Below are 24,784 nucleotides of genomic sequence, written 5' to 3'. Positions count from 1 at the left end.
AATTAGCCAGGCTTGGTGGCACGTGCCGGTAATCCCAGCTACTCAGGAGGCCAAGGTAGGAGAATCGACTGAACCTGTGAGGCAGAGGTTGCAGTGAGCCGAGATTGTGCCATTGCACTCCAGCCTGGGTGACAAGAGCGAAACTCCATCTCAAAAAACATTGCTGGGCATGGTGGCTCACGCCTGTCGTCCTACCTACTGCGAAGGCTGAGGTGGGAGGATTCCTTGAGCCCAGGAGTTCAAGGCTGCAGTGAGCTATTATTGAGCCACTGCACTCCAGCCAGGGACGGAGCAAGACCCTGTGTCTAAAATTTTAAAAAATAAAACAGAATACTGAAATAAAATAATAGGTTATAATTTTAAAAGAATCATTTTTAAAAACCATGAAAAACAAAAAAACCTTAAGGCAGAAACTAATTCTAAAAATGTCTTAAGCAAAAAAGGTGATTATTAAACATTCTTTCAAAATATTTATTTCAAGTAGAAATTGATATAATGTACTATATACAGGAAGACACCACATGTAAGATAAGTAAGTCAAAAAGTTTCAGGAATACACGTTTATCAAAATATTAAAAACTCAAAATAATTTTACATCAGATACTTTAATTAAAAATAGTGTTCATGGGTTAAGGGTAGGTTTAAAAAAATAAAAAATTAAAAAATACTGCTCATCTATTAAAATACCAAGCCCCAAACAGTCACCAACTAAGAAGAGAGACGGTTCTACTCCCTATAAATTCATACACACAGGCCTTATACAGTCATCACATACATTTTTATCTAATTGTCTCCTAAAAATCCCTATCTTTCTGTTACTCTTTTTTTCTTTTTTTTTTTTGAGACGGAGTTTCGCTCTTGTTGCCCAGGCTGGAATGCAATGGTGCGATCTCGACTCACGGCAACCTCCGCCTCCCGGATGCTAGCCATTCTCCTGCTTCAGCCTCCCGAGTAGCTGGGATTACAGGCATGCGCCATCACGCCTGGCTAATTTTGTATTTTTAGTAGAGACAGAGTTTCTCCACATTGGTCAGGCTGGTCCTTTTTGTTACTCTTATGGGAATTATTCGGTGGGTTAAAAAAATTTTTTTTTAATAAATACTTTTTTTTTGGCCAGGCTCAGTGGCTCACGCCTGTAATCCCAGCACTTTGGGAGGCCGAGGCGGGTGGATCACCTGAGGTCAGGAGTTCAAAGCCAGCCTGACCAACATGGTGAAACCGAGTCTCTACTAAAAATACAAAAAATTAGCCAGGCGTGGTAGCTCATGCCTGTAATCCCAGCTACTTGGGAGGCTGAGACAGGAGAATCACTTGAACCCAAGAGGTGGAGGTTGCAATGAGCCGAGATTGTGTCACTGCACTCCAGCCTGGGAGACAAGAGCAAAACTCCGTCACAAAACCAAACCAAACCTTTTTTTTTTTTTCCAAAATGCTACTAAGCAACTACATCTACCCTTGGATGATAGATTAAAATTGGAGTTTAATATCTAAATTATTTTTACAAAAGCAGAAATAGCTAAATAATGAGTCTCAGGTTAAGTAGGAGGTGGAGTGGGCGACTATCTAGGAAGAATTCATCACCTGATCAGTGAGTGACAATGCAGAAGGAGCTTTGAAAACAGGCTCTACCAGATAACAACTCTGTTGACATAGACCTTCTCTTTCTCCTAGAATCCTCTCTCAAAGGCATGCATGAGTGCACCAAAAACAAATTGCCAGGGGAAAGAAAAGTAAAAGCTGACTTTCTGTCATGAGTAGTGTGCAGGCCACGGGCTGCCCGAGAAGCCTCTAGCCTCTGCACACTCAGTAGGGATGCGTGGTGTCCTGGCTCGGGTGTCCCCAAGAGAACATGAGGGGCAGGTCCCGCAGCAGGGCCCAGGAGACAGAGACTGATTCATTTGGATGAGGAGCACTTGCCACCCCTTGAGGAGACACCTTGAGGGAGCGGACCCTCCCCCCAGTGGTCACCCCCTCCTGAGGATCGCTGCCCTTGGTTGATGCCCTGGTCTCTGCCCTTTCCCCCTGGGCCATTTTCCTGCAGACCTCCCACCTCCTGGGGCAGAAGATGGAGGGGTGGGGGTCCTTCCTCTGGCTCTTCAGCTTCGGAAGCAGACTCAGTAGACTCATCGTCGTAGAAGTCAATCGTGGCTTGCACTGGGAAACTGGCCAGTACTTGCTCCCCGGAACTCCGCAGGTATTCTTGACGCTTTGACATGGGTAAATAGACTCTAATATTTAAGAAACAAATATACCATTAATCAACCTGAACCTCATCCTAAATTGCTTCTAGAGGGTGCTTTTTCCCAGAAGCAGAGAATTCCCCAGTCTTCCTTTCTGGTCTTTGCCTTCACAACACCCAGAATTTAAGTCATCAGAACAGAGAACTCTAGGCACCTATTGGAGGCACCTGGTGATAAACCTACCCCGGTTCAGAATTGAGTTATAAATCTGACTGAGCCAGCCAATCTAGACAGTCGCAAGGAAAAGGGTGTGCTTCAAGGAAGGTAAAAGGCAACTGAAAACATTGAGTTCCAAGATTAGGAGGCTCACTCTGATCAAATAGGGGACTTGACTCTTCTTGGAGAATTGATGTCCCATTTAGGTGAAGCCCCACTCTCCCACCCCACCCTCTGTCCCCTGCAGCATGGGAAATGCTGTAACCCCTTGGGTTCTGGAGGAAATTTACTCTGACACCTCTGAAACCCTGGTCTAGAGAAGCAGCTAATTTTTCCAGATGTTGCCATAAAGAAATTGGAGGCACAAGTCCTTTGCTCTGCCAGAATAAAAAAGATGTGCTTAGGAAAAAAGGAAATAAAAGAGAAAGAACAAAGAAAGTGCTTAAGTATGTAAAATTTGGAACCCCTAAATTCCAGGTTTTATAAGATTTTGGATTTGCTCATACATGGCCAGTATTAAGATACCCCCTCCCCGTAATCTTTTTTATTTTTATTTTTGAAAGGGAGTCTTACTCTCTCACCGAGGCTGGAGTGCAGTGGTGCGGTCTCGGCTCACTGCAACTTCTGCCTTCTGAGTTCAGTGATTCTCCTGTCTCAGCCTCCCAAATAGCTGAGATTACAGGCACCCACCACCATGCCTGACTAATTTTTGTATTTAGTAGAGACGGAGTTTCACCATGTTGGTCAGGCTGGTCTCGAACTCCTGACCTCAAATGATTCGCCCAGCTCGGCCTCCAACAGTGCTGCGATTATAGGTGTGAGCCACCACTCCCGGCCATATTCTCTTATCCTTCACTTACTTTCTTTCTTTTTTGTTTTTGTGAAAGGTTCTCACTCTGCCACCCAGGCTGGAGTGCAGTGAGGCAATCATAGCTTACTGCAGCCTTGAAATCCTGAGCTCAAGCATCTCCCACCTGAGCCTCCTGAGTAGCTGAGACTACTGGTGCATGCCACCATGTCCAGCTAATTCTTTATATTTTTCATAGAGACAAGGTTTTGTCATATTGCCCAGGCTGGTCTGCAACTCCTGAGCTCAAGTGATCCTCCTGCCTTGGCCTCCCAAAGTGTGAGATTACAGGTATGAGCCACCATGCCTCGACCTGCTTTTCATTCATTAACTTATTTGCATTTTTCTCTGTGGTCTTCTGAAGAAGTGAGTTTGTCAATTGATCACTGCTTATTTGCAAAGCTGATTTCAATATCCTTTTTTTTCAGATAGAAGAGAAAAGGGAGAGAGAAAACACCCTTCTATAAATAATGGATGATAGTTTTTTACTTCATAACATATCCAATAGACCAGTGGTTCTCGACCTCCAGGGGACATTTGGCAATGTCTGGAGACATTTTTGGTTGTCACAATGGAGGGGAAGCTACTGACATTTAGTGAGTAGAGGCCAGGAATACTGGTAAACACCCTACAAGGCCCAGGATAGCTCCCACCGTGAAGAATTATCCAGCCCAAAGTGCCAATAGTGCTGAGGTTGAGGAATTCTGCAGCAGACAGAATGTGTATGTTCATCTAAGACAGAAATATGAGCATAGTTCTATTTTTAGCCATGTTTACAATTAGGTATTTATGCTGAAGTATTCACAGGTGAATTCCTAGCACGTCTGAGATTTGCTTTAGAATATGCTGGGGTGGGACACAGTGGCTCATGTCTGTAATCTCAGCACTTTGGGAAGCCAAAGCAAGAGGATCACTTGAGCCCAGGAGTTTGAGACCAGCCTGAGCAACATGGCAAAACCCCATATCTGAAAAAAAAAAAAAATTAGCTGGGTGTGGTAGTTTGTACCAGTAGTCCCAGCTACCCCAGAGGCCGAGATGGAAGCCTGGGGAGGTGGAGGCTGCAGTGAGCTGGGATGACACCACTGCACTCCAGCCTGGGCAACAGAGCAAGACCCTATCTCAAAATAAAATAAATAAATAAAATAAAATATGCTAACAACAACAACATAGTTGCGGGTGATAAATATGATGAGCTCAGGACATTGATAACTATTGAGGCCGGTGATGGGTACATGGGGTTCACTGTACTATTCACTCCACTTTTGTGTATGTCTGAAATTTTCTGTAATAAAAATATAAAGTGAAATTGTATATCCAGTGTGCAATGCATGGCTGCACCTCATGCTTCGTCAGTCACAGCATTTTCAACTAATCAAAAACAGAGTGGCCGGGTGCGGTGGCTCACGCCTGTGATCACAGCACTTTGGAAGGCCAAGGCGGGTGGATTACCTGACATCAGGAGTTCAAGATCAGCCTGGCCAACATGGTGAAACCCCACCTCTATTACAAATACAAAAATTAGCCAGGCATGGCGGCACGCACCTGTAATTCCAGCTACTTGGTAGGCTGAGGCAGGAGAATCGCTTGAATATGGGAGGTGGAGTTGCAGTTGAGCCAAGATCGTGCCACTGCACTCCAGCCTGAGTGACAGAGCAGGACTCCATCTCAAAAAAAGAAAAAAAAAAAAACAAAAAACAGATGCATGGGTCTTTCCCTAGAGCAAGTGAATCAGAGTGCCTGGGAGAACCACCCAGGCATCTGTATTTTTAAAATCTCCACTAGTAATTCTATAAGGCTTGAAAACCACTGGTGTGGCCAGTAGCAGTGGCTCATGCCTGTAATCCCAACGCTTTGGGAGGCCGAGGGAAGAAGATAGCTTGAGCCCAGGAATTCAAGACCAGTCTGGGCAATATAGTGAGACCTTGTCTCTACAAAAACTTACAAAATTACCAGAGCATGGTGGCACATACCTGTGGTCCCAGCCACTTAGGAGGGTGAAGTGGGAGGATCATTTAAGCTCAGGAGGCAGGGGTTACAGTGAGCTGAGATTGTGCCACTGCACTCCAACCTGGGTGACAGAGTGAGATGTCAGAAGACAGAAGAAAACTATTGGCGTAAGGCATACAAGGGAAGCTTCCTTCTGACCAGTGTGAGGAGACTGAGCTTTATGCCTACACATGAGTGTTTTTGGGTTGTATTAAGCTTTCCAGTCTTCTTGGGTAACCAGGGCAAAGCACCTGGTGGAGGTGGCCCAGGCAAGGTTAATTTTGGTAAAGGAGATCAAGCGAGACAGACACAGAAAAAGAGAGAGACAGAGACAGAGAGACAGGCAGAAATCCTGAACATGAGCCACTTGTCTAAAATGGACAGAGTGTAGATGGATACAGCAGTGAGAATCCTGGTCACCACCAGGACCATGACACACACTTAGGAGGTGGGAGGAAAATGCTCTCTCAAAGGTGCTCGGCACCCACTGTGCTGGGGACAACCATTTACTCAACACATAGATTTTTTTTTTTGGAGACAGAGTTTCGCTCTTGTCGCCCAGGCTAGAGTACAGTGGCATGATCTCGGCTCACTGCAACCTCCACCTCCCAGATTCAAGCGATTCTCCTGCCTCAGCCTCCCAAGTAGCTGGGATTACAGGTGCCCACCACCATGCCCAGCTAATTTTTTGTATTTTTAGTAGAGACGGGGTTTCACCATGTTGGTCAGGCTGGTCTCGAACTCCTGACCTCAGGTGATCCACTCGCCTTAGCCTCCCAAAGTGCTGGGATTACAGGCATGAGCCACCATGTCCACCCTCAACACATAGATTTTGAAGGTCGACTTTGCACTAGACAATATACTAGCTTATATCCTGGTAGAACAATAGAAATATACCTCAATATCTAAGTTTTTGTATATGTATATACAATTCATATGCAATTATATAAATATAATACAAGGCATAATTTGTAATGAGAAGTAGAAATAACAGGTATAAAGAAAAGAGAGAGGCCAATTGCACTTTGTAGAAAACACTGAATGAATGAATACATGAATGGATTCCAGAAATCCAACAAAATCTCCTTGGTATAAGGAAACTAAACAATACCAAAGAATACATTGAATTATTTTCCACTTTGTTGAAAATCTATGTGGTTGAAGACAGTAAAGCGTATTAATGCCTATATTAAAAGGAAATTACAGATTACTTATTGTGAAGTCGTATATTACCTTACAGGATGCTGAAACCCAAAGGCTCCCTTTGATCCAAAAGTGTGTTGGTCAGCCCTAGGTTCAAGCTGTAACGACAGACACATACAAACACGGAGACAGTGCAGGAGTGTCGGAAGGTGACATCCTGAGGTTTTAAACCACAGAACGTAAGTCATCTGCAATTGGTCATATCAATACCAATTTTGGAGAGTTTAGACACCTTATCAGTATTCGATAAGCCCGTGTTCCTGCTACCGCGGCCCAAAATGTCCCAGGCACTGTGAAGAATTTGGATGGAAGGAGTTGGACACAGTGCCTCAGTCCAGCATTTTACAATCTAATGGACAGAGACGCACATGTATGCTAATAACCAGCTACAAAGCATCACACGGTAAGATACCCATGATGCTAAGCATGAAGGAAGGTCAGGAACGGGTTCATGAAGGGCCTCGCAGAGACATCTGTGGCATGTGGGTTTGCAATTCTAAGACTATTTTGGCAGAGGAGAGCATCAAATTCAGAGTGGCAGTACTGGGAGTGGTAGCTCATGCCTGTAATACCGCATTTTGGGAGACTGAGGAGGGTGGAATCTGAAAATTTACCTAGGCATGGGCGCGGTGGCGCATGCCTGTAATCCCAGCTACTTGGGAGGCTGAGGCACAAGAATCACTTGAACGTGGGAGGTGGAGGTTACAGTGAGCCAAGATCCTGCCACTGCACTCCAGCCTGGACGACAGAGCGACACTCGGTCTCAAAAAAAAAAAAAAAAAAATCAGAGTGGCAGGAAAACAGGGGGTGCAGGTGTGGAGCCATGAGGAGCCTGGTGTGGAACAAGTGAGACACTGTGATGGGCAAAGGGCTCAAACGGTGACATTTGCCTGGAATACCCACTGTTGAGTTTAGGTTTCACTCTGGATACAGGAACTGGAGATGGATTTTTGAGTCAGGGAGTCCAACTATCGGATCTGTATTTCAAGGAGAGCAGCGGCCGCAGGGAGCTGTGCACAGATGAGGCTGGTATAGAAAGGGCTTGGAGGAACCAGTCTTGAAAATTGATGGTAAAGAGCTTCTGGATGAGGGCAGGATGTGAACTCAGGCTGGGCACGGTGGCTCACTCCTGTAAGGGCAGCACTTTGGGAGGCCCAAGTGGGCAGATCACTTGAGGTGAGGAGTTCAAGACCAGCCTGGCCAACACAGTGAAACCCAGTCTCTACTAACAATACCAAAAAATTTAGCTGGGCGTGGTGGCATGTGCCTGTAGTCCCAACTACTGGGGAGGCTGAGGCAGGAGAATCGCCTGAACCCGGGAAGCGGAGGTTGCAGTGAGCTGAGATTGCACCACTGCACTCCAGCCTGGCAACAGAGCGAGACTCCGTCTCAAAAATAATAATAATAATAATAATAATAATAATAATAATAAATAACGAACTGAAATGGTCTGGGGCAGTGCATCAGAAACCCCAAATCTTCAGATTCCAAAGTTCAATTGGAACCAGATGAGAAACAGGACAAAACTTACTATGGCCTGACAAGGAAGGACTTTGACACCGTGAATCTCCACGCCATTCCATCCTGCACGGACGCTGGGGTGGGTGGCGGAGGGAATGTGCACATGATATATATGAGCAAATTCGCCTGTAAGGAGCCTCTGCAGACATTACATTTTCCATGCCATATTTTTTTTTTTTTTTTTTTTTTTTTTTGAGACGGAGTCTTACTCTGCTCACCCAGGCTGGAGTGCAGTGGTGCGATCTCGGCTCACTGAGATTCTCCTGCCTCAGCCTCCCGAGTAGCTGGGACTACAGGCGCATGCCACCACGCCCGGCTAATTTTTTGTATTTTTAGTGGAGATGGGGTTTCACCGTGTTTCGATCTCCTGATCTCATGATCCGCCCGCCTCAGCCTCCCAAAGTGCTGGGATTACAGGCGTGAAACACCGCGCCCTGCCCCAGCCATATTTTCATAATTCACTGTGATGAGCTAAGAAAGTGATGAGGCTCTTTGAAACAAAATCTTTTCCATAAAGTTGTTCACTCTTTGGGGGATACAGGAAGCTGCTTCTTTGTTAAGCTCTGTTCGTGATTATAAAACACTCCTAATTCCTCAGGCCCTACTTTATGGCCACAAGCAATCTTGCCCTGCTAACGGCTATTTGGCGCCCTGCGATCAGACAGGGCCTAACTCGGCAGTGGCAGGTGTCAGAGAAAGAATAACTTCTGTAAATCGTCCAGTTCTAACTGGACCCTGTTAAAACATTCAGCACACCTTTATCCACTTTAAAAACCTTACCCCACAAACATATGCAGCTTTAAAAGTTTTATGCCAGGCAGGGCGCAGTGGCTCACGCCCGTAATTACCAGCACTGTGGGAGGCGGAGGCAGGAGGATCACGATCTGAGGTCAGGAGTTCGAGACCAGCCTGGCCAACATAGTGAAACCCCCGTCCCTACTAAAAATACAAAAATTAGCCGGGCGTGGTGGCGCACGCTTGTAATCCCAGCTACTTGGAGGCTGAGGCAGGCGAATCGCTTGAACCTGGGAGGCAGAGGTGGCTGTGAGCTGAGATTGCAGTGAGCTGAGACTGCACCATTGCACTCCAGCCTGGGCGACAAGAGCGAAACTCCGCCTCAAAAAAAAAAAAAAAAAAAATGCCGTAAATATCCTGATTGTTTTCCAAAAGGATCCTTTGTCTGCTGAGGGAAATGTCTAAATATTCACATTGTATAATGAAACACGAGAACAGAAATGTGCACAAGGCAAGCACTGTGTTTAAGATATGTGCGAGTGTGTTTTTCTATGAGCCTGAGGACTGACAGGTGCAGAGGCTTTCAGTGGGGGTCAGCCTTCTCCTCCCCGTTCGAGTCTCTGACCGGGCTAGGGCTAAGGAGTGGGAGCCTGGCAGACAGGGCAGGCCCAGAAGAACAAACAGTCCCTGATGTTTTCCAGGAAACTGCCTCCCTGGCAGTGCCCGCAAGTGGCCAGGAGGAAAACGCAACAGAGATCAAGAAAGGTGCAGGTAGGGGAGGGAGATAGCTCCCTAAGGGTTGTAGGGGCATGAAGTGGGTGAGGGTGACCGTGCTGCTCAGAGCACAGGGCCTTGAGGCCTTCCCTCCGCTTGAGGGTTTTTTGGGTTTTGTTTTTGTTTTTTGGGACAGGGTCTCATTCTGTCTCCCACGCTGGAATGCAGTGTCCCGATCTCAGCTCACTGCAACCTCTGCCTCCCAGGTTCAAGCGATCCTCCTGCTTCAGCATCCTGAGTAGCTAGGATTACAGGCGCACACCACCACTGCCCGGCTAACTTTTGTATTTTTGGTAGAGACAGGGTTTCACCATGTTCGTGAGGTCAGTCTCGAACTCCTGACCTCAGATGATCCGACCGCCTCGGCCTCCCAAAGTGCTGAGATTACAGGGTGAGCCACGCGCCCGGCCTACTTGAGGTTTTATTCTAGTTTTGCTTTGCTTGCCGGGAGCCCTGGTACAGGTCACCAGGCGTTAGCCCTTCTCACCGCCACTCCAGCCAATGGCATTTTTGAGAAATACAGAAGAGGGCTTGGGAGCTGGGGAATTATCCTGCTTTGTCGGGCGAGGGCGCTGTTGAGCAAGAAGCGTTCCTTCCCCGCGCTGGGCAGCTCTCGTCGGTGGGCTGCAGGGAACCCAGGGCGGTGCACAGTACCAGAGCACAGACTGGCGCTGGTCGCTCTGCGCAACCAGCTGGGCTCTGCAAAGAGCGGGCTCCGGGCTAGGGGTGAGGATTGGCGGGCTCTACAGCCCGCAGGGAACAACCACTCTTCCCACACCCACATCCTGGACAGAACTACTTCAGCGTGACAGGCTACCTGCTGATCAGCGAGAAAGTTAACGTTTAACATTTCTCTGCAAGTAAATTTTTCTCACAAACGGCCTTATCATAACAGAAAACAAAACCCAAAACCATCTGTCTTACTTAGGGAGCGTGCTATCGTGTTTTTATTCCTGCAAGAAACTGATAGGCTCCACATCCATTTCATTTAAAAGAAAACTGGATAATTGTAAACATCTATATTCTCACACAAGCACCTTTAAATTTTATGTTTAAGAACTAAGTTTGAATGCAAAAGAAGGGATTATTTTACATTATTTAGATATATGTATAAATAATCGGGGACTAAAAATCATCTCTTGTTAATTGATTTATCTTTTATCTGCTTCCTTCTTTGAAGTAAATTAAAATTCCCAATATTCAGATTAATTTAATAAAGTCGTGTAAATATCAAAATACGGTGAAGGTCTGTTTTCCCACAATCAAGTTTTCTTACCATATTACAAATAACTGCACGTTAGGCCATATAACACGTGTTATGTAAATTCAATACATGGTCTTTCCCAGTCTAATTCTCCAGTGTTTTAAGAGTCATCAAAAAAAAATTAAGTAAAAGTCATCAATTTATATTTTAAAATGTAACAAAGGAAAGGTAAATTCTATGAAAGCAAGTCATTACATCAGTAAGTATAAAGCAACTGAGTTACCAATGCAGTGTAACAAAAGAATGGTGGAGGTCATTAATCTTGCCCACAAAGCCCTCTCTGCTTGAGTGTATTTGCTCAGACAACATGAGATACCCCAGGAGTGCTTGACGGGGCTGAAAGTGCTTCAGAAAGGGCCAGACGCGGGGTGGGGGCTTTTAACCGCAACTCTGGGCACCTCAGATGGGGCTCAGTCCTATTTGCTCTGTGGCACCGGCCCAACGCTAATGGTGCTCTCAGCTTTTCTCTAAGGCAAGCGATAGTGGCAGCCTCTCCCCTCCCCTCCCGACCTGTTGCTTTGCAGAAGAAACTGCAACAGGGAGGACATTCCTTATAATTCCCATGAAACGACTACGGTTTTGTTTTGTTTTGTTTTGTTTTGTTTTGTTTTGAGATGAGTCTTGCTCTGTCGCCCACACTGGAGTGCAGTGACACGATCTCGGCTCCCTGCAACCTCCGCCTCCCGGGTTCAAGCGATTCTCCTGCCTCGGCCTCCTAAGTAGCTGGGATTACAGGCGCCTGCCACCATGCCCAGCTAATTTTTATATTTTTAGTAGAGACGGGGTTTCGCCATCTTGGCCAGGCTGGTCACGAACTCCTGACTTCAGGTGATCCACCCGTCTCGGCCTCCCAAAGTGCTGAGATTACAGGCCCGAGCCACCGCGCCCAGCCTACGACTATGCTTATATAGTGGGTATGCTTTTTTAGGAAGGAGAAGCCACCAGGAGCCCAATCTATAATGCGAGTCAGGTCTGATTAACACCTTACTCATTCAGGTTCCACTTCCCAGACCCCGAGGCGCTCCTGGGTTAGACGCCCAAGGGACAGCCCTGCGCAGAAGGCTGCTCACGGTCCCTGTATTTTAAAAGACGGTGCCACTTTCTGGCTGGACGGGTTACCTACAACGCCCGCACTGAACCTTACCGGCCTTCCAGTTCTGGTCAGCTCAGCATCTCCAGGTGTCTGGATCCAAGGTCGCCACGGCGCGGGGCTGGAACGGCAAGCGCCAGGAGAGAGTGAACCCTGGGCACTTCTGCTGCCTTCAAACTATGCCATGAGAGTTATTCTTAGTTCCAGTGCCTGCCTGAAAAAGAGGCACCGGACCCCCCAGGAACTTTCCCTGGAGTTCTCAGGGCTGTGGATAAATTACTGTCATTTGTGTTTTTTCTCTCCTGCTACGTCCCCAGTTCTCTGCCTCCAGTTAAGCTTTGAGAAGGGAGGTCCCGAATCTCACACAATTATCAGGGAACCCATTAGTTGAGAGATTTCTCTCCCTGCAAATCCTGGCTGAATTATTCCATTCGGGGTTCCCCAACTATAGCTGTCTACTTTATCCCCGGTTAATTTCAATCACACCACCTTGGTCACTGAAGGAGACTGATTCTACAGAGATGATTTTACAGAGTTGTAGGATGAAAAACAAACAAACAAAACAAGAGGGCTGGGCGCGGTGGCTCACACCTGTAATCCCAGCACTTTGGGAGGCTGAGGTTAGTGGATCACTCGAGGTCAGGAGTTCGAGACCAGCCTGGCCAACGTGGCGAAACCCAGTCTCTACTAAAAATACAAAAATTAGCCGGGCGTGGTGGCAGGCGCGTGTAATCCCAGCTACTCAGGAGGCTGAGGCAGGAAAATCGCTTGAACCCGGGAGGCGGATGTTCCCGTGAGCCGAGATCACGCCATTGCACTCCAGCCTGGGCGACACAGTGAGACCCTGTCTCAAAAAAAAAAAAAAAAAAAAAAAAAAGAAGGAATCTTTCTCCTGCCTGGCTACCTGGCCCATCCGGCCTACCCGGTCCCTTCCCTACCTCCCTGGCTAATTTGATTTCCTACAACGTTACTGTCTTTAAAAGGGTTGGTGCCCAGGGACAGCGAAAGCCAAGCCCCTAATCCAGGGACAACAGAAACGGCTACCGAGAAAGTAGCAAGGTGAGAGATTGCCTTTGCAAGGCTGGCTTAGGAGCCCGAGACTGCAGTGTCCCCGGCTGGCTAACTGAGATCTCCTCTACACGGAAGCGTCGGCCCCTTTCCTGGCCAGCTACATCCTGGGCCTCCGCACTTCAGAGCTGTGCGTTGGAACCGGAGAACTGAGCGCCCCTCCCGGGAACCCGGCTGCCGGCTCAGGAGATTGCTTGGCGTCGCCGTCGAGCTCCGGAGCTCCGCTGGGGATCCGGGGTTCAGCAGCGCCCCAGCCTCCCGCTCGCTGCGCTCCCCGCACCGCCACCGCGCACGCCTCTCAGCTCGTCCACCGGGGCGCGGGGCCACCCTCACCTCTCTGGCCCGCGCGGTGGCGGAGGCCTCCAGGGAGCGTCCCCGGGGCAGTGACAGCCGCGCCCCCGCGCCTTCCGGGCTCCGGCCGCCGCCTCGGGCTCCATGGTGCTGGCGGAGCCCGCGCCCCTTGCTGCGGCGCCGGCCTACGAGCGCGCCTAGATCCACTCGGGCTAACGCGCTCACCTACCCGCGCGCCAGGTTTAAAAACGGGGGCGGGGCGCCGCGGGCAAGCGCGGGGAGGGGGCAGGACCCGAGGAGCTCCGTGAGGGGTGCGGAGGGGGCCGCAGGGTACGAAGGGAAAGCCCGCGGCGGAGGAGCGGAGGGGACCAGAGAAGTTCCGGGAGGGGACCAGGGAGCCGGGGATGGGGAGGAGACGAGAAAAGCTCAAGGAGGTGGCGCCGGGTGTCAAGGAGGGGAGTCCGGCAGGCCCGGGCAAGGGTGGGGACGGGACAAAGAAAAGTCGGGGAGGGGGCACCAGAGAAGGGGTGACCAGAGGATGGAGGTACCAGGGATTGGGGCCACGAGCTCGGGCTGGAGACAGCGGGAAGTGACCCAGGAACCCGGGAGAGGAAAGCGAGGCCCGCGGGCTAGGGGCGTTTCCGTCGGGCGCACTCCCTCGGGGACTGGGGGGACCTGCGCTCACCCGCTGGGCTTCCCCTGCCGGATGTGGGATGTGAGGAGTCCCGGCTTCTCCGTCCCTCTGTGGTCCCCGCGGCCTCGGGCTTTGGTCCTGTGCGAGCATCGGGTTCCCTGGGTTTCCAGAGAATCTCGCTTCCACCGCCTTAGAGCGGCAGCGGGTCTTCGGGGATATCTACCGAATCCTCGGGTCCGCGTGGACCGGCCTTGCCTTCGGTGCTGGACAGCGGGCTCCCGGACGCCCCGACGACAGGGCTCGAACCCGTGGCGAAGCGGGTGGGGTGGGGAGCGGCGACCCTTCCAGGAGACAGAAGGCCAGGAATGGAACCGAGCAAGAGGGGTGCTACGAGCGCACCCTTCCCACCGATGGCGGCCTTGGAAAGAATGCGAATTTTTAATAAAGCCTGGAGCGGCGGGCTTCTCCTTCGGTTAGCCCCAGCCAGGCTTAGAAAGGGCCTCCCGACCAGCAGAAGCGACCTTGCCCGACCCTGAGGACACTTCCCCGGGCGTCGCTGGAGCGCCGCTGCCACCATCACCAGCGCACGGCCAGGGTGGGAGAAAGCGGTTTCACGCGTAGTGCACTGCGACAGAACACCGAAGGCGCTGGAGGGCCGCGGGCCTGGGCCCCCGGGCTCCTCAGGGGTAGTTACTTTATATAATTTAAGTTACTGTGATGGATGTTAAAAAATCGAAGAACTAGGCCGGGCGCGGTGGCTCACACCTGTAATCCCAGCACTTTGGGAGACTGAGGCAGGTGGATCACTTGAAGTCAGGAGTTCGAGATCAGTCTGGCCAATATGGTGAAACCCGTCTCTACTAAAAATAAAAAAATTAGCCGGGTGTGGTGGCAGGCTCCTGTAATCCCAGCTACTTGGGAGGCTGAGGCAGGAGAATGGCTTGAATCTGGGAGGCGGAGGTTGCAGTGAGCCGAGAGTGTGCCACTGCACTCCAGCGTGAGAGACAGAGCGAGATTCCCTTTCCAAAAAAAAAAAAAAAAAAAAAAAAAACCGAAGAACTTCCGCAAGGCGCGGTGGCTCATGCCTGTAATCCCAGCACTTTGGGAGGCCCAGGCGGGTGGATCACCTGAGGTCGGGAGTTCGAGACCAGCCTGGCCAACATGATGAAACCCCGTATCCACTAAGAAAAATACAAAAAAATAGCCGGGTGTGGTGGCGGGCGCCTGTAATCCCAGCTACTTGGGAGGCTGAGGCAGGAGAATCGCTTGAACTCGGGAGGCAGAGGTTGCAGTGAGCCGAGATCGCACCAGTGCACTCTAGCCTGGGCAACAAGAGCCAGACTCTGTCTCAAAAAAAAAAAAAAAAAAAAATCGAAGAACTTCAGACATTAAAGTGTTTTCACATTTTTTAAATTAAGATTTTCAGCAACAATAATTAAATCTAAATAAAGGCAAACATTTAAGAGGGGGGAATTAATGGGAGGAGGCTAGAAGGAGGCAAAGAACATTAGTGGACCATGTTGCAACAATAAGGTACCATATTTAATCTAAATGCAGAATGGGGTTTTACAAGAACACTGGGCAGGGCGCGGTGGCTCAATCCTGTAATCTGCACACTTTGGGAAGCGGAGGCAGGCAGATCACTTGAGGTCAAGAGTTCCAGACCAGCCTGGCCAAAGTGGTGAAACCCCATCTCTACAAAAATACAAAAATTAACCAGGCGTGGTGGAGTGGGCCTGTGGTCCCAGCTACTCAGGAGGCTGAGGTGGGAGGATTACCTGAGCTCGAGGAAGTTGAGGCTGCAGTAAGACATGATCACACCACTGCAGCCCAGCCTGGGCCACAGAGTGAGACGCTGTTATTTTTCTCAAATATATATATATATATATATATATATATATATATATATATGTAATTTTTTTTAAAAAGAAAAGAAAATGAAAGAACTCTGGGCAACTGGGTGCAGAAGGGGTGTTTTCTTTGTGTTTTTTTGTTTTTTGTTTTTTGAGACAGAGTCTTGCCCCAGGTTGGAGTGCAGTGGCATGATCACGGCTCACTGCAGCCTCAACCTTCCAGGCTCAAATAATCCTCCCACCTCAGCCTCCCAAGTAGCTAGGACTACAGGTGTACACCACCATGCCTGGCTAGGTGTGGATGTTTTTAAATGAGTGTCTTCTAGGTAGCTGGTGGCAATGCAATGAAAAAGTTTGATAAGGTGTATTGTGTGCCATAAAAATGTTCACCCAGGCCGGGTGTGGTGACACATGTTTGTGGTCCCAGCTACCCAGGAGGCTGAGGTGGGAGGACTGTTTGAACCCAGGAGTTGCAGGCTGCAGTGAGCCATGATCATGCCACTGCACTCCATGTTGGGCAACAGAGCAAGACCCTAAGACCCTGTCTCAAAAAAAGCACAACAAAAATGAAAGTTCACCTTTTGTCCCAGTAATTCTACTTGTGTCTATACTATAGATGTATTCTGAAATGGGAATGAAGATGTATTTAATCAGAGAGCGCTGCTTACACTGTTGAAAAACTATGTCCAAAAATATGGCAATGATTATATAAATGATGGTAGAATAGTATGCAGCTAATAAAAATATGTTTACAGAGTTTTGAACAGCATGGGGAAAAACATGACACCATGTGGAAAGAACAAAACTGTATGCATAGGATGTGAACTATATTCAAAGGCTACAAATAAAACAGAAGTGCCTGCTGAGTGCTGACATTACTAAAGATTTGGAGGGGCTTTAAAACTTGTTTTCTAAATTTTCAACAATGAATATATTACTTTTTATTGTGGCAAAAGGTACATCACATAAAATTTACCATTTTAACCATTTTCAAATGTACAATTCAGTGGCAATAAATCCACTCACATTGTTGTGCAACCGGCCCCCCATCTCCAGAACTTTTTCATCATCCCAAACCAAACTCTGTACCCGTGAAACAGTAACTCCTCATTCCCCAGCCCCTGCCATTGGTAACCACCATTCCGCTTTCTGTATCTATGCATTCCAGGCACCTCACAGAGGTAGAATCATTTGGTCTTTTCTGGAGCATACATTAATTTATAATCTGCCTCTAACCCTGTGAATCAGGCATTATCCTCAGTTTACAGATTAAGAAACTGGACTTCCCGGAGGTTAAGTAACTGGTACAGAGAAGCAGGACTCGAGTTCCTGTCAGATACGTGGGCTGTAGAAAGTGAATGCCACGGCCAGGCGCGGTGGCTCACCCCTGTAATCCCAGCACTTTGGAAGGCCAAGGCGGGTGGGTCATGAGGTCAGGAGTTCAAGACCAGCCTGGCCAACACAGTGAAACCCCGTCTCTAATAAAAATACAAAAATTACCTGGGAGTAGTGGCACACGCCTGTAGTCCCACCTACTCGGACGGCTGAGGCAGGAGGATCGCTTGAACCCGGGAGGCAGAGGTTGTGGTGAGCTGAGACCGCACCATTGCCCTCTAGCCTGGGCTGCACAATGAGACTCTGTCTCAAAAAAAAAAAAAAAAAAAAAAAAGAAAAGAAAAAAAAAGAAAGTGAGCGCCACTAAAAATAAATTTGAAGGGCTGGGCATGGTAGCTCACATCTGTAATCCCAGCACTTTGCGAGGCCGAGGCAGGTGGATCACATTAGGTCAGGAGTTTGAGACCAGCCAGGCCAACATGGTGAAACCCTGTCACTACTAAAAAAAAAAAGAATACAAAAAATTAGCCAGGCGTGGTGGTGTACACCTGTAATCCTAGCTACTCCGGAGGCTGAGGCAGGAGAATCGCTTGAACCCGGGAGGTGGAAGTTGCAGTAAGCCAAGATTGCATCACTATACACCAGCCCAAACGACAGAGTAAGACTCTGTCTCAAAAAAATAAATATAAAATAAAATAAAAATAAATTTAAAGAGCAAAAAGACCAAACTCAGCACCTGCAGGCAGTAGACAGTCTATTTTCTCTCTCTTTTTTTTTTCCTTCGGCCAAGTACAATATAAGACCACCATGGCCAAAGCTGGGACAATTTGAGCAACAAAATAAAGTAGTATTTGTTTATAACTCGAGGTATAAAATAAATACTCTTGAGCTTATATTGATATCAGTAAATATTGAATAATTGAAAATATGGGGAGAATAGACAAATTTCCTTAGTAGAAGAATTCCAAATAATTTATGTGGATAATCTGTCCTCGGGGAGGTAGAATGTAGCTACATAAACCATAATTAAAATCCATAACTATGCGTGTTTTTGTTGAAAATGTGTTTAATGAAAAATAAATTTACTGGTAATGTAAAATGAGAGTTTTTTGTTTGTTTTTTAGTTTTTCTTTTGCAGGTGGAGGAATTAAAATACAGTGAACAAAATAAATTGCCATTGAGGTAGTTGGGAATTCAAAGACCTTTTGTGTTACCAAGTATTTTAAACTATTTCTTAAACTTTGCTTGGGTCCATGGAAGGTCTTTATAATAGAGGAAGTAATTTGGGGAAGGGGTAGAAATCTTAAGAAACTTAATTAGGCCCCTGGCTTATAAACTGGGAAAAATTGCTGAACTTCAAGTGTGTGAAACCCTCCCTGCCCGGGAGTTAAATAAAATGGAGATTCTATTTCTTCTCCTGCTGTCTTTAATTAAAAATTCTTTTTCATATGCTGACTCTCCACTGTTGCCTGGAAACAAAAAGTAAAGATGTCAGCCCTGAAGGTTTCCGGCCTGCCTAGGAAGAGGATCCCAAAACTCAGAACATCTAAGAGGTCAGAATATTTTTACATAAACAGTGCTGAAGACAAGCAGGGAAATGATAATTTCTTTTTCTTCTGTTTAGTTAGACCGTATTTCCTGTTATCTGCTCCTAAGTGTTCTGCAACTCTGAAAGCTGTTTTAGAAGCTACAAGAGGTTGTTACTGCTTTTGATGTTGTTATTTTCTAAAATATTTAAGACCAAAAAAGGATATTTGTGTATTTGTTCCATGGGAATAAGAGATATATTTGTTTGGGGTGTTTTTTTGTTTGTTTGTTTGTTTGTTTGTTTTGTTTTGTTTTGTTTGAGATGGAGTGTCATTCTGTCACGCCGGCTGGAGTGCAGTGGCGCGATCTCGGCTCATGGCAACCTCTGCCTCCTGGGTTCAAGCAATTCTCGTGCCTCAGCCTCCTGAGTAGCTGGGATTACAGGGGTGTGCCACCACACCCAGCTAATTTTTGTATTTTTAGTGGAAATGGGGTCTCATCATGTTGGTTAGACTGGTCTCAAACTCCTGACCTCAAGAGATCTGCCCGCCTCGGCCTCCCAAAATGCTGGGATTACAGGCGTGAACCACCATGTCCAGCCAAAAGTTATTTATTTTTATTTTTTACAATTGTGGTAAAATACACGTAACGTGGAATCTAGCATCTTTACCATTTGAGGTGCACAGTTTAGCAGCATTAGGTACACTCATGCTGCTGTGCTCCCATCACCACCATCTACCCAGAGATCTCTTCATCTTGCAAAGCTGAAACTCTTCAACAGTAACTTCCCACTTCCCCCTTTGCCAGGCCCTGGCAGCCACCATTCTTTCTGTCCTCGTGCGTTTGAGTATTATAGGTACCTCATACAAGTGGAATCTGTGAGTATTTGCCTTTCTTGGCTGATTTATTGCACTCAGCATAATACCCATAAGGTTCATCCATATTGTAGTATAGCTTAGAATTTCTTTCCTTTTTCAGGCTGAATAATATTCCCTTGTGTGCAGAGACCACATTTTGTTTATCCATTCATCCTCGGTAGATGGACACTTGAGTTGCTTCCACCTTCTGGCTGTTGTGAATAATGCACTATGAACACCATTCCTTCAAGCACCTGCTGTCAGTTCTTTTGGATATATTCTCAGAAATAGAATTGTTAGGTGAAATGTATCTGTTTTTGAATCCTTATGTTAAGGCCCACGTTTGCTTTCGGGAAAAAAAAAAAAAAGGCCAGGCGCGGTGGCTCACGCCTGTAATTCCAGCACTTTGGGAGGCTGAGGCAGGAGGATCACCTAAGGTCGGGAGTTTGAGACCAGCCTGACCAACATGGAGAAACCCTGTCTCTACTAAAAATACAAAATTAGCCAGGCATGGTGGTGCATACCTGTAATCTCAGCTACTTGGGAGGCTGAGGCAGGAGAATCGCTTGAACCCAGGAGGTGGAGGTTGTGGTGAGCCAAGATCACGCCATTGCACTCTAGCCTGGGCAACAAGAGCAAGACTCCGTCTCAAGAAAAAGAAAATAAGAAAATAAAAGAAAAAAGTTAATTAGCTGGGCATGGTGGTGCACGCCTGTAATCCCAGCTACTTGGGAGGCTGAGGCAGGAGAATCATTTGAACCCGGGAGACGGAGGCTATGATGAGCCAAGATCGCACCATTGCACTCTAACCTGGGCAACAAGAGTAAAACTCCAACTCAAAAAGAAAAAAAAAAAAAAGAGGCAGCAGCAGCTTTTCTGCATGACTGCAGACATCCCTAGCTTAACCATGCCATGACTGATGTCTGGAAGCTGGAACCATCTATAGCCCTGGCTTTACCTTCCCTACCCCACTCCCCACAGACCCCCTTCCCTGTGGACTGTTTCTGGCCTGGGAGCCTCCCAGGCACATTCATGTCTCAGGGCCTCTGCCTGCAACACTGTCCTTCCAGACGTCTGCATGGCCTGCCACCTCACCTCCTTCAGGTCTGACTCCGATCTCCTCCGGGGATGACGCCTTCTCTGGACACCTGTTTAAAGCCTCTCTCTCCTTCACACTCACAAAGACACGTGTACCGTGGCATTCCCTAGCCTCCTTCCCTCCTTCAGTTTTCTCCATTACATTTAACATAACTATATTTTTCATATCTATAACTATCACCCTAACTCATTTAACCTACTATTTCTTTTAAGACAGGGTCTCACTCTGTCACCCAGGCTGGAATGCAGTGGTGCAATCAGGGCTCACTGCAGCCTCAACCTCCTGGGCTCAAGTGATCCTCCTGCCTCAGCCTCCCGAGCAACTGGGACTACAGGTGTACACCACCACACCTGGCTAGTTTTTGAATTTTTTTGTAGAGAGGGGGTTTTGCCACATTACCCAGGCTGGCCTGGAATTCCTAAGCTTTAGCAGTTCACCCACCTAAGCCTCCCAAAGTGCTGGGAGCACAGGCGTGAGCCACTGTGCCTGTCCTACTGTCTCTTACCTATTTGTTTTACTTGTTGTCTGCCTTTCCTAGGAGTGTGTCAGTTCCATGAGGGCAGGGGTTTCCTCTGTTTCAGTCACTGCTCAGCTAGCTTCAGAAGAAAATGAAGAAGTACTCTGGAGTTGTCCAATTTAATTATGTACTTTGAGCTAACACCCACCATGAGAAAACACGGAAAGCAGAAAGCTTTATCCACAGGTGGCACGTGGTAAGTAGCAGAATCTCACCTCAGGCTGTCCCTGTAGTACACAGGATGTGGCCCCCCTACAGTGCAATAAGCAGTGGCCCCCAAAAATCTATGTCTAAGCCCTGCCCCCCAGAACCTGGGAATGTGACCTTACTTGGAAAAAGAGGCTTGGCAGATGCAATTAAATTAGAGACTCCTAGCCAGGCATGTTGGTACACAACTGTAGTCCCAGCTACTCAGGAGGCTGAGGTGGAAGGATCACTTGAGCCCAGGGGTTGGAGGCTGCAGTAAGCTATGATCGCACCACTGCACTCTAGCTTGGGAGATAAAGCAAGACCCTGTCTCTAAAATAACAACAGTAAGAAGCAGAAGGAGGAGAAGGAAGAGGAGGAGGAGAAGGAGGAGAAGGAGGTGGTAGCAGGGATCTTGAGAGGAGATCACTCTGGATTTAGGGTGTACTATGGATTGGATATTTGTCCTCTCCCAAACTGTTGTTGAAATTTAATTTTCAGTGTAATGGTATTGGGAGGTGGGGCCTTTAACAGGTGATTAGGCCATGAGAGTTCTGCCCTCATGGATGGGTTTAATGCCCTTAAAAAAAAGGCTGTCAGGAGTGGGTTCTCACTCTTCTACCCTTTTGCCTTGTAAGGAGCAGCGTTCCTCCCCTCTGGAGGATACAGTATTCAAGGCACCATCTTGGAAGCAGAGACCAGGCCCTCACCTGACACCAATCCTACCAGTGCCTTGACCTTGGGCTTCTTAGCCTCTAGAACTGTATGAAATCCATTTCCATTTTTTTTTTATCATTACCTAGTCTCTGGCATTGTATTACAGCAGCACAAAACAGACTAACACAGGGTGGAACCTAAATCCAATGACAGGTGTACTCATAAGAAAAAGGCGGAAGGAGATTGGAAACACAGCGACACACGGAGAAGAGAGCCATGAGAAGACAGACACAGAGACTGGAGTGAAGCCTCTAGGAGCCAAGGAACACAAGGTCTGCTGGCAACATCAGATGCAAGGAGAGGGAGAGGGGCATGGGACTGATTCTCCCCGAGAGCCTCTTCAAGGAAACAACGCTGCAGGCACCTGGGTTTCAGACTTCAGCCCCCAGAGCTGTGAGACAAGACACTGCTGTTGTTGTAAACCGCCCAGTGTGTGGTCATTTTTTTTTTTGAGCCAGAGTTTCACTCTGTTGCCTAGACTGGCGTGCAGTGCTGTGGTCTCAGCTCACTGCAACCTCCATCTCCTGGTTCAAGCTACTCTCCTGCCTCAGCCTCCTGAGTAGCTGGGACTACAGGTGCACACCACCACACCTGGCTATTTTTGTCTTTTCAGTAGAGACGGGGTTTCACCATGTTGCCCAGGCTGGTCTCAAACTCCTGGCCTCAAGTGATCCACCCACCTCGGCCTCCCAAAGTGCTGGGATTACAGGTGTGAGCCACCGCGCCTGGCCTGGTCCCTGAGTTTGTCAATGTAATGAGATTCACTCTTCTAGTTGTTTCTATAGGAAAACAGAAGAAACTCCTATTTGTTACGTATTGCCTGGGCACATACAGTGCCATGTGGGAAAAAAAAATGGACAAAGCAAATCAGGAAAGCCAGACCTACAGATCTCAGAGCTAGAAGAGAACTTCACTCTCATTCCTGGTTCATCTTTTCATTTTGCAGACAAGAAAATGGAAGCTCAGGCGGGGACATGTCCACTGCACTAATAATAGCTACTGTAGTAACTATAACTTTAACATTTATTGAGCATGTACTGTATGCCAGGACTGTGGTTTGTGGATTTTAATTTACTCAGTCCTGACAATAAGCATGTAAGAGAGAAAGTAGGTTATCCATACTTTGAGGAGAGGAAACCAAGTCATGGAGAAGCTCAATCATTACTTCAAAGTCACCCCGAAGATCAGGGGTGTGATGTGAAGCCAGCCAGGCTTGCTGCAGAGTCTGGGACTTAGCAAGTGTGCTCCACAGAAGACCAGACTCGTTCTGTGAGCTGTCAGGATTGATCTCCCATCACAGGTACACTGGCTTTCTGGGGGAAAGATATGAAAGATAAATTGTAGATGGCCAACCAACCTATTAATAAGCTGAGCAGCAGAGGCCATGGAGAAGATCGCAAACACATGGTTAAAAAGTCATCCAGGCTGGGTGCGGTGGCTCACGCCTGTAATCCCAGCACTTTGGGAGGCTGAGGTGGGTGGATCATGAGGTCAGGAGATTGAGACCATCCTGGCCAACATGGTGAAACCCTGTCTCTACTAAAAATACAAAAATTAGCCAGGCGTGGTGGTGCACACCTGTAATCCCAGCTACTCAGGAGGCTGAGGCAGAATTGCTTGAACCCGGGAGGCAGAGGTTGCAGTGAGCCAAGATTGCGCCACTGCACTACTCCAGCCTGGGTGACAGAGCGAGACTCCATCTCAAAGAAACAAAACAAAACAAAACAAAAAAACAGTCATCTTCTGTCATCTCTCAATTCATAGAGAATGGGCTGTGAGCAAGATGTGGAACTCATTTTTTTCTTTTTTTCTCTTTTTGAGACAGGGTCTCACTCTGTCACCCAGGCTAGAGTGCAGTGGTGTCATCATGGCTTACTGCAGCCTCGACCTCCTTGGCTCAAGAGATCCTCCCACCTCAGCCTCCCAAGTAGTTGAGACTACAGGTATGTACCACCATGCCTACTTTTTAAATTTTCTGTAGAGATGGAGTCTCACTATATTGCCTGAGCTAGTCTCAAACTCCCGGACTCAATTGATCCTCCCGCCTCAGCTTCCCAAAGTGCTGGGATTACAGGCATGAGCCACCATGCTCCCAGCCTGGAACTGAAAGACCAATCCTGAATGAAAACTAGTCAGGCTATGGGTCACACTGAAACTCAGCTTCTGTTCTGATGAGTTGGAATTCAGACCCATCCAGTTTCCTCTGCCTCTCTGGGTTCTTATAGTGTTCCTATAGAAAACACTATCTATATTTTGCTCTGCGGCTACAGAAGCATGAAGAATGTGAGGAAGAAAAGGCATTGGTATCCTGGGCATCTATGGCTCCTAGAAATGTACAGGAATTCTTTTCTAACGTTTGAAATAAAGATGAGTAAATATGCCTAGCCCACTGCCCATTTTCTGTGAGTAAATAACTTTGTTCATTTCTAGCCATGGCCTATTTCACCCTTGGCTGTGTACTGATAGAACAATGTCCAGTACATAATAGACAATAAGTGCATTTTATATTCTTTATTTTATTTTATCTTTTTTATGTATTTTATTTTATTTTTCAAGACAGAGTCTTGCTCTGTCGCCCAGACTGGAGTGCAGTGGCGTGATTTCTGCTCACTGCAACCTCCGCCTCCTGGGTTCAAGCGATTCTCATGCCTCAACCTCCTGAGTAGCTGGGATTACATGTGTGCATCACCACACTGGCTAATTTTTGTAATTTTAGTAGACACGGGGTTTTACCGTATTGCCCAGGCTGGTCTCAAACTCCTGCTCTCAAGAGATCCACCCACCGTGGCCCCCAAAGTGCTGGGATTACAGGCATGAGCCACTCCACGCGGCCGAAATACAGTTATATTATTTTCTTATCAGCCTCCCTGCCTTTTACACAAAA

At 47.5% G+C, this 24,784-nt stretch overlaps 1 protein-coding gene across 1 annotated transcript; it reads right to left on the bottom strand.

Annotated features, from left to right (window-relative positions):
• Positions 1–460: 460 nt before the first annotated feature.
• On the bottom strand, positions 461–13,856 carry RIPPLY3 (ripply transcriptional repressor 3). The gene is made up of 4 exons (XM_004062772.3): positions 13,218–13,856; positions 11,871–11,937; positions 6,463–6,530; positions 461–2,228 (listed from the first exon to the last, which is right to left on the bottom strand). The coding sequence occupies exons 1-4, from the start codon at positions 13,319–13,321 to the stop codon at positions 1,895–1,897; spliced, it is 573 nt and encodes a 190-aa protein (XP_004062820.1). The 5' UTR covers positions 13,322–13,856; the 3' UTR covers positions 461–1,894.
• Between the last annotated feature and the right edge of the window lie 10,928 nt (positions 13,857–24,784).

This window comes from Gorilla gorilla, chromosome 22 (assembly GCF_029281585.2).
Source record: "Gorilla gorilla gorilla isolate KB3781 chromosome 22, NHGRI_mGorGor1-v2.1_pri, whole genome shotgun sequence".
Classification (NCBI taxonomy): Eukaryota; Metazoa; Chordata; class Mammalia; order Primates; family Hominidae; genus Gorilla; species Gorilla gorilla.
This window is presented reverse-complemented; position numbering and strand designations above follow the sequence as displayed.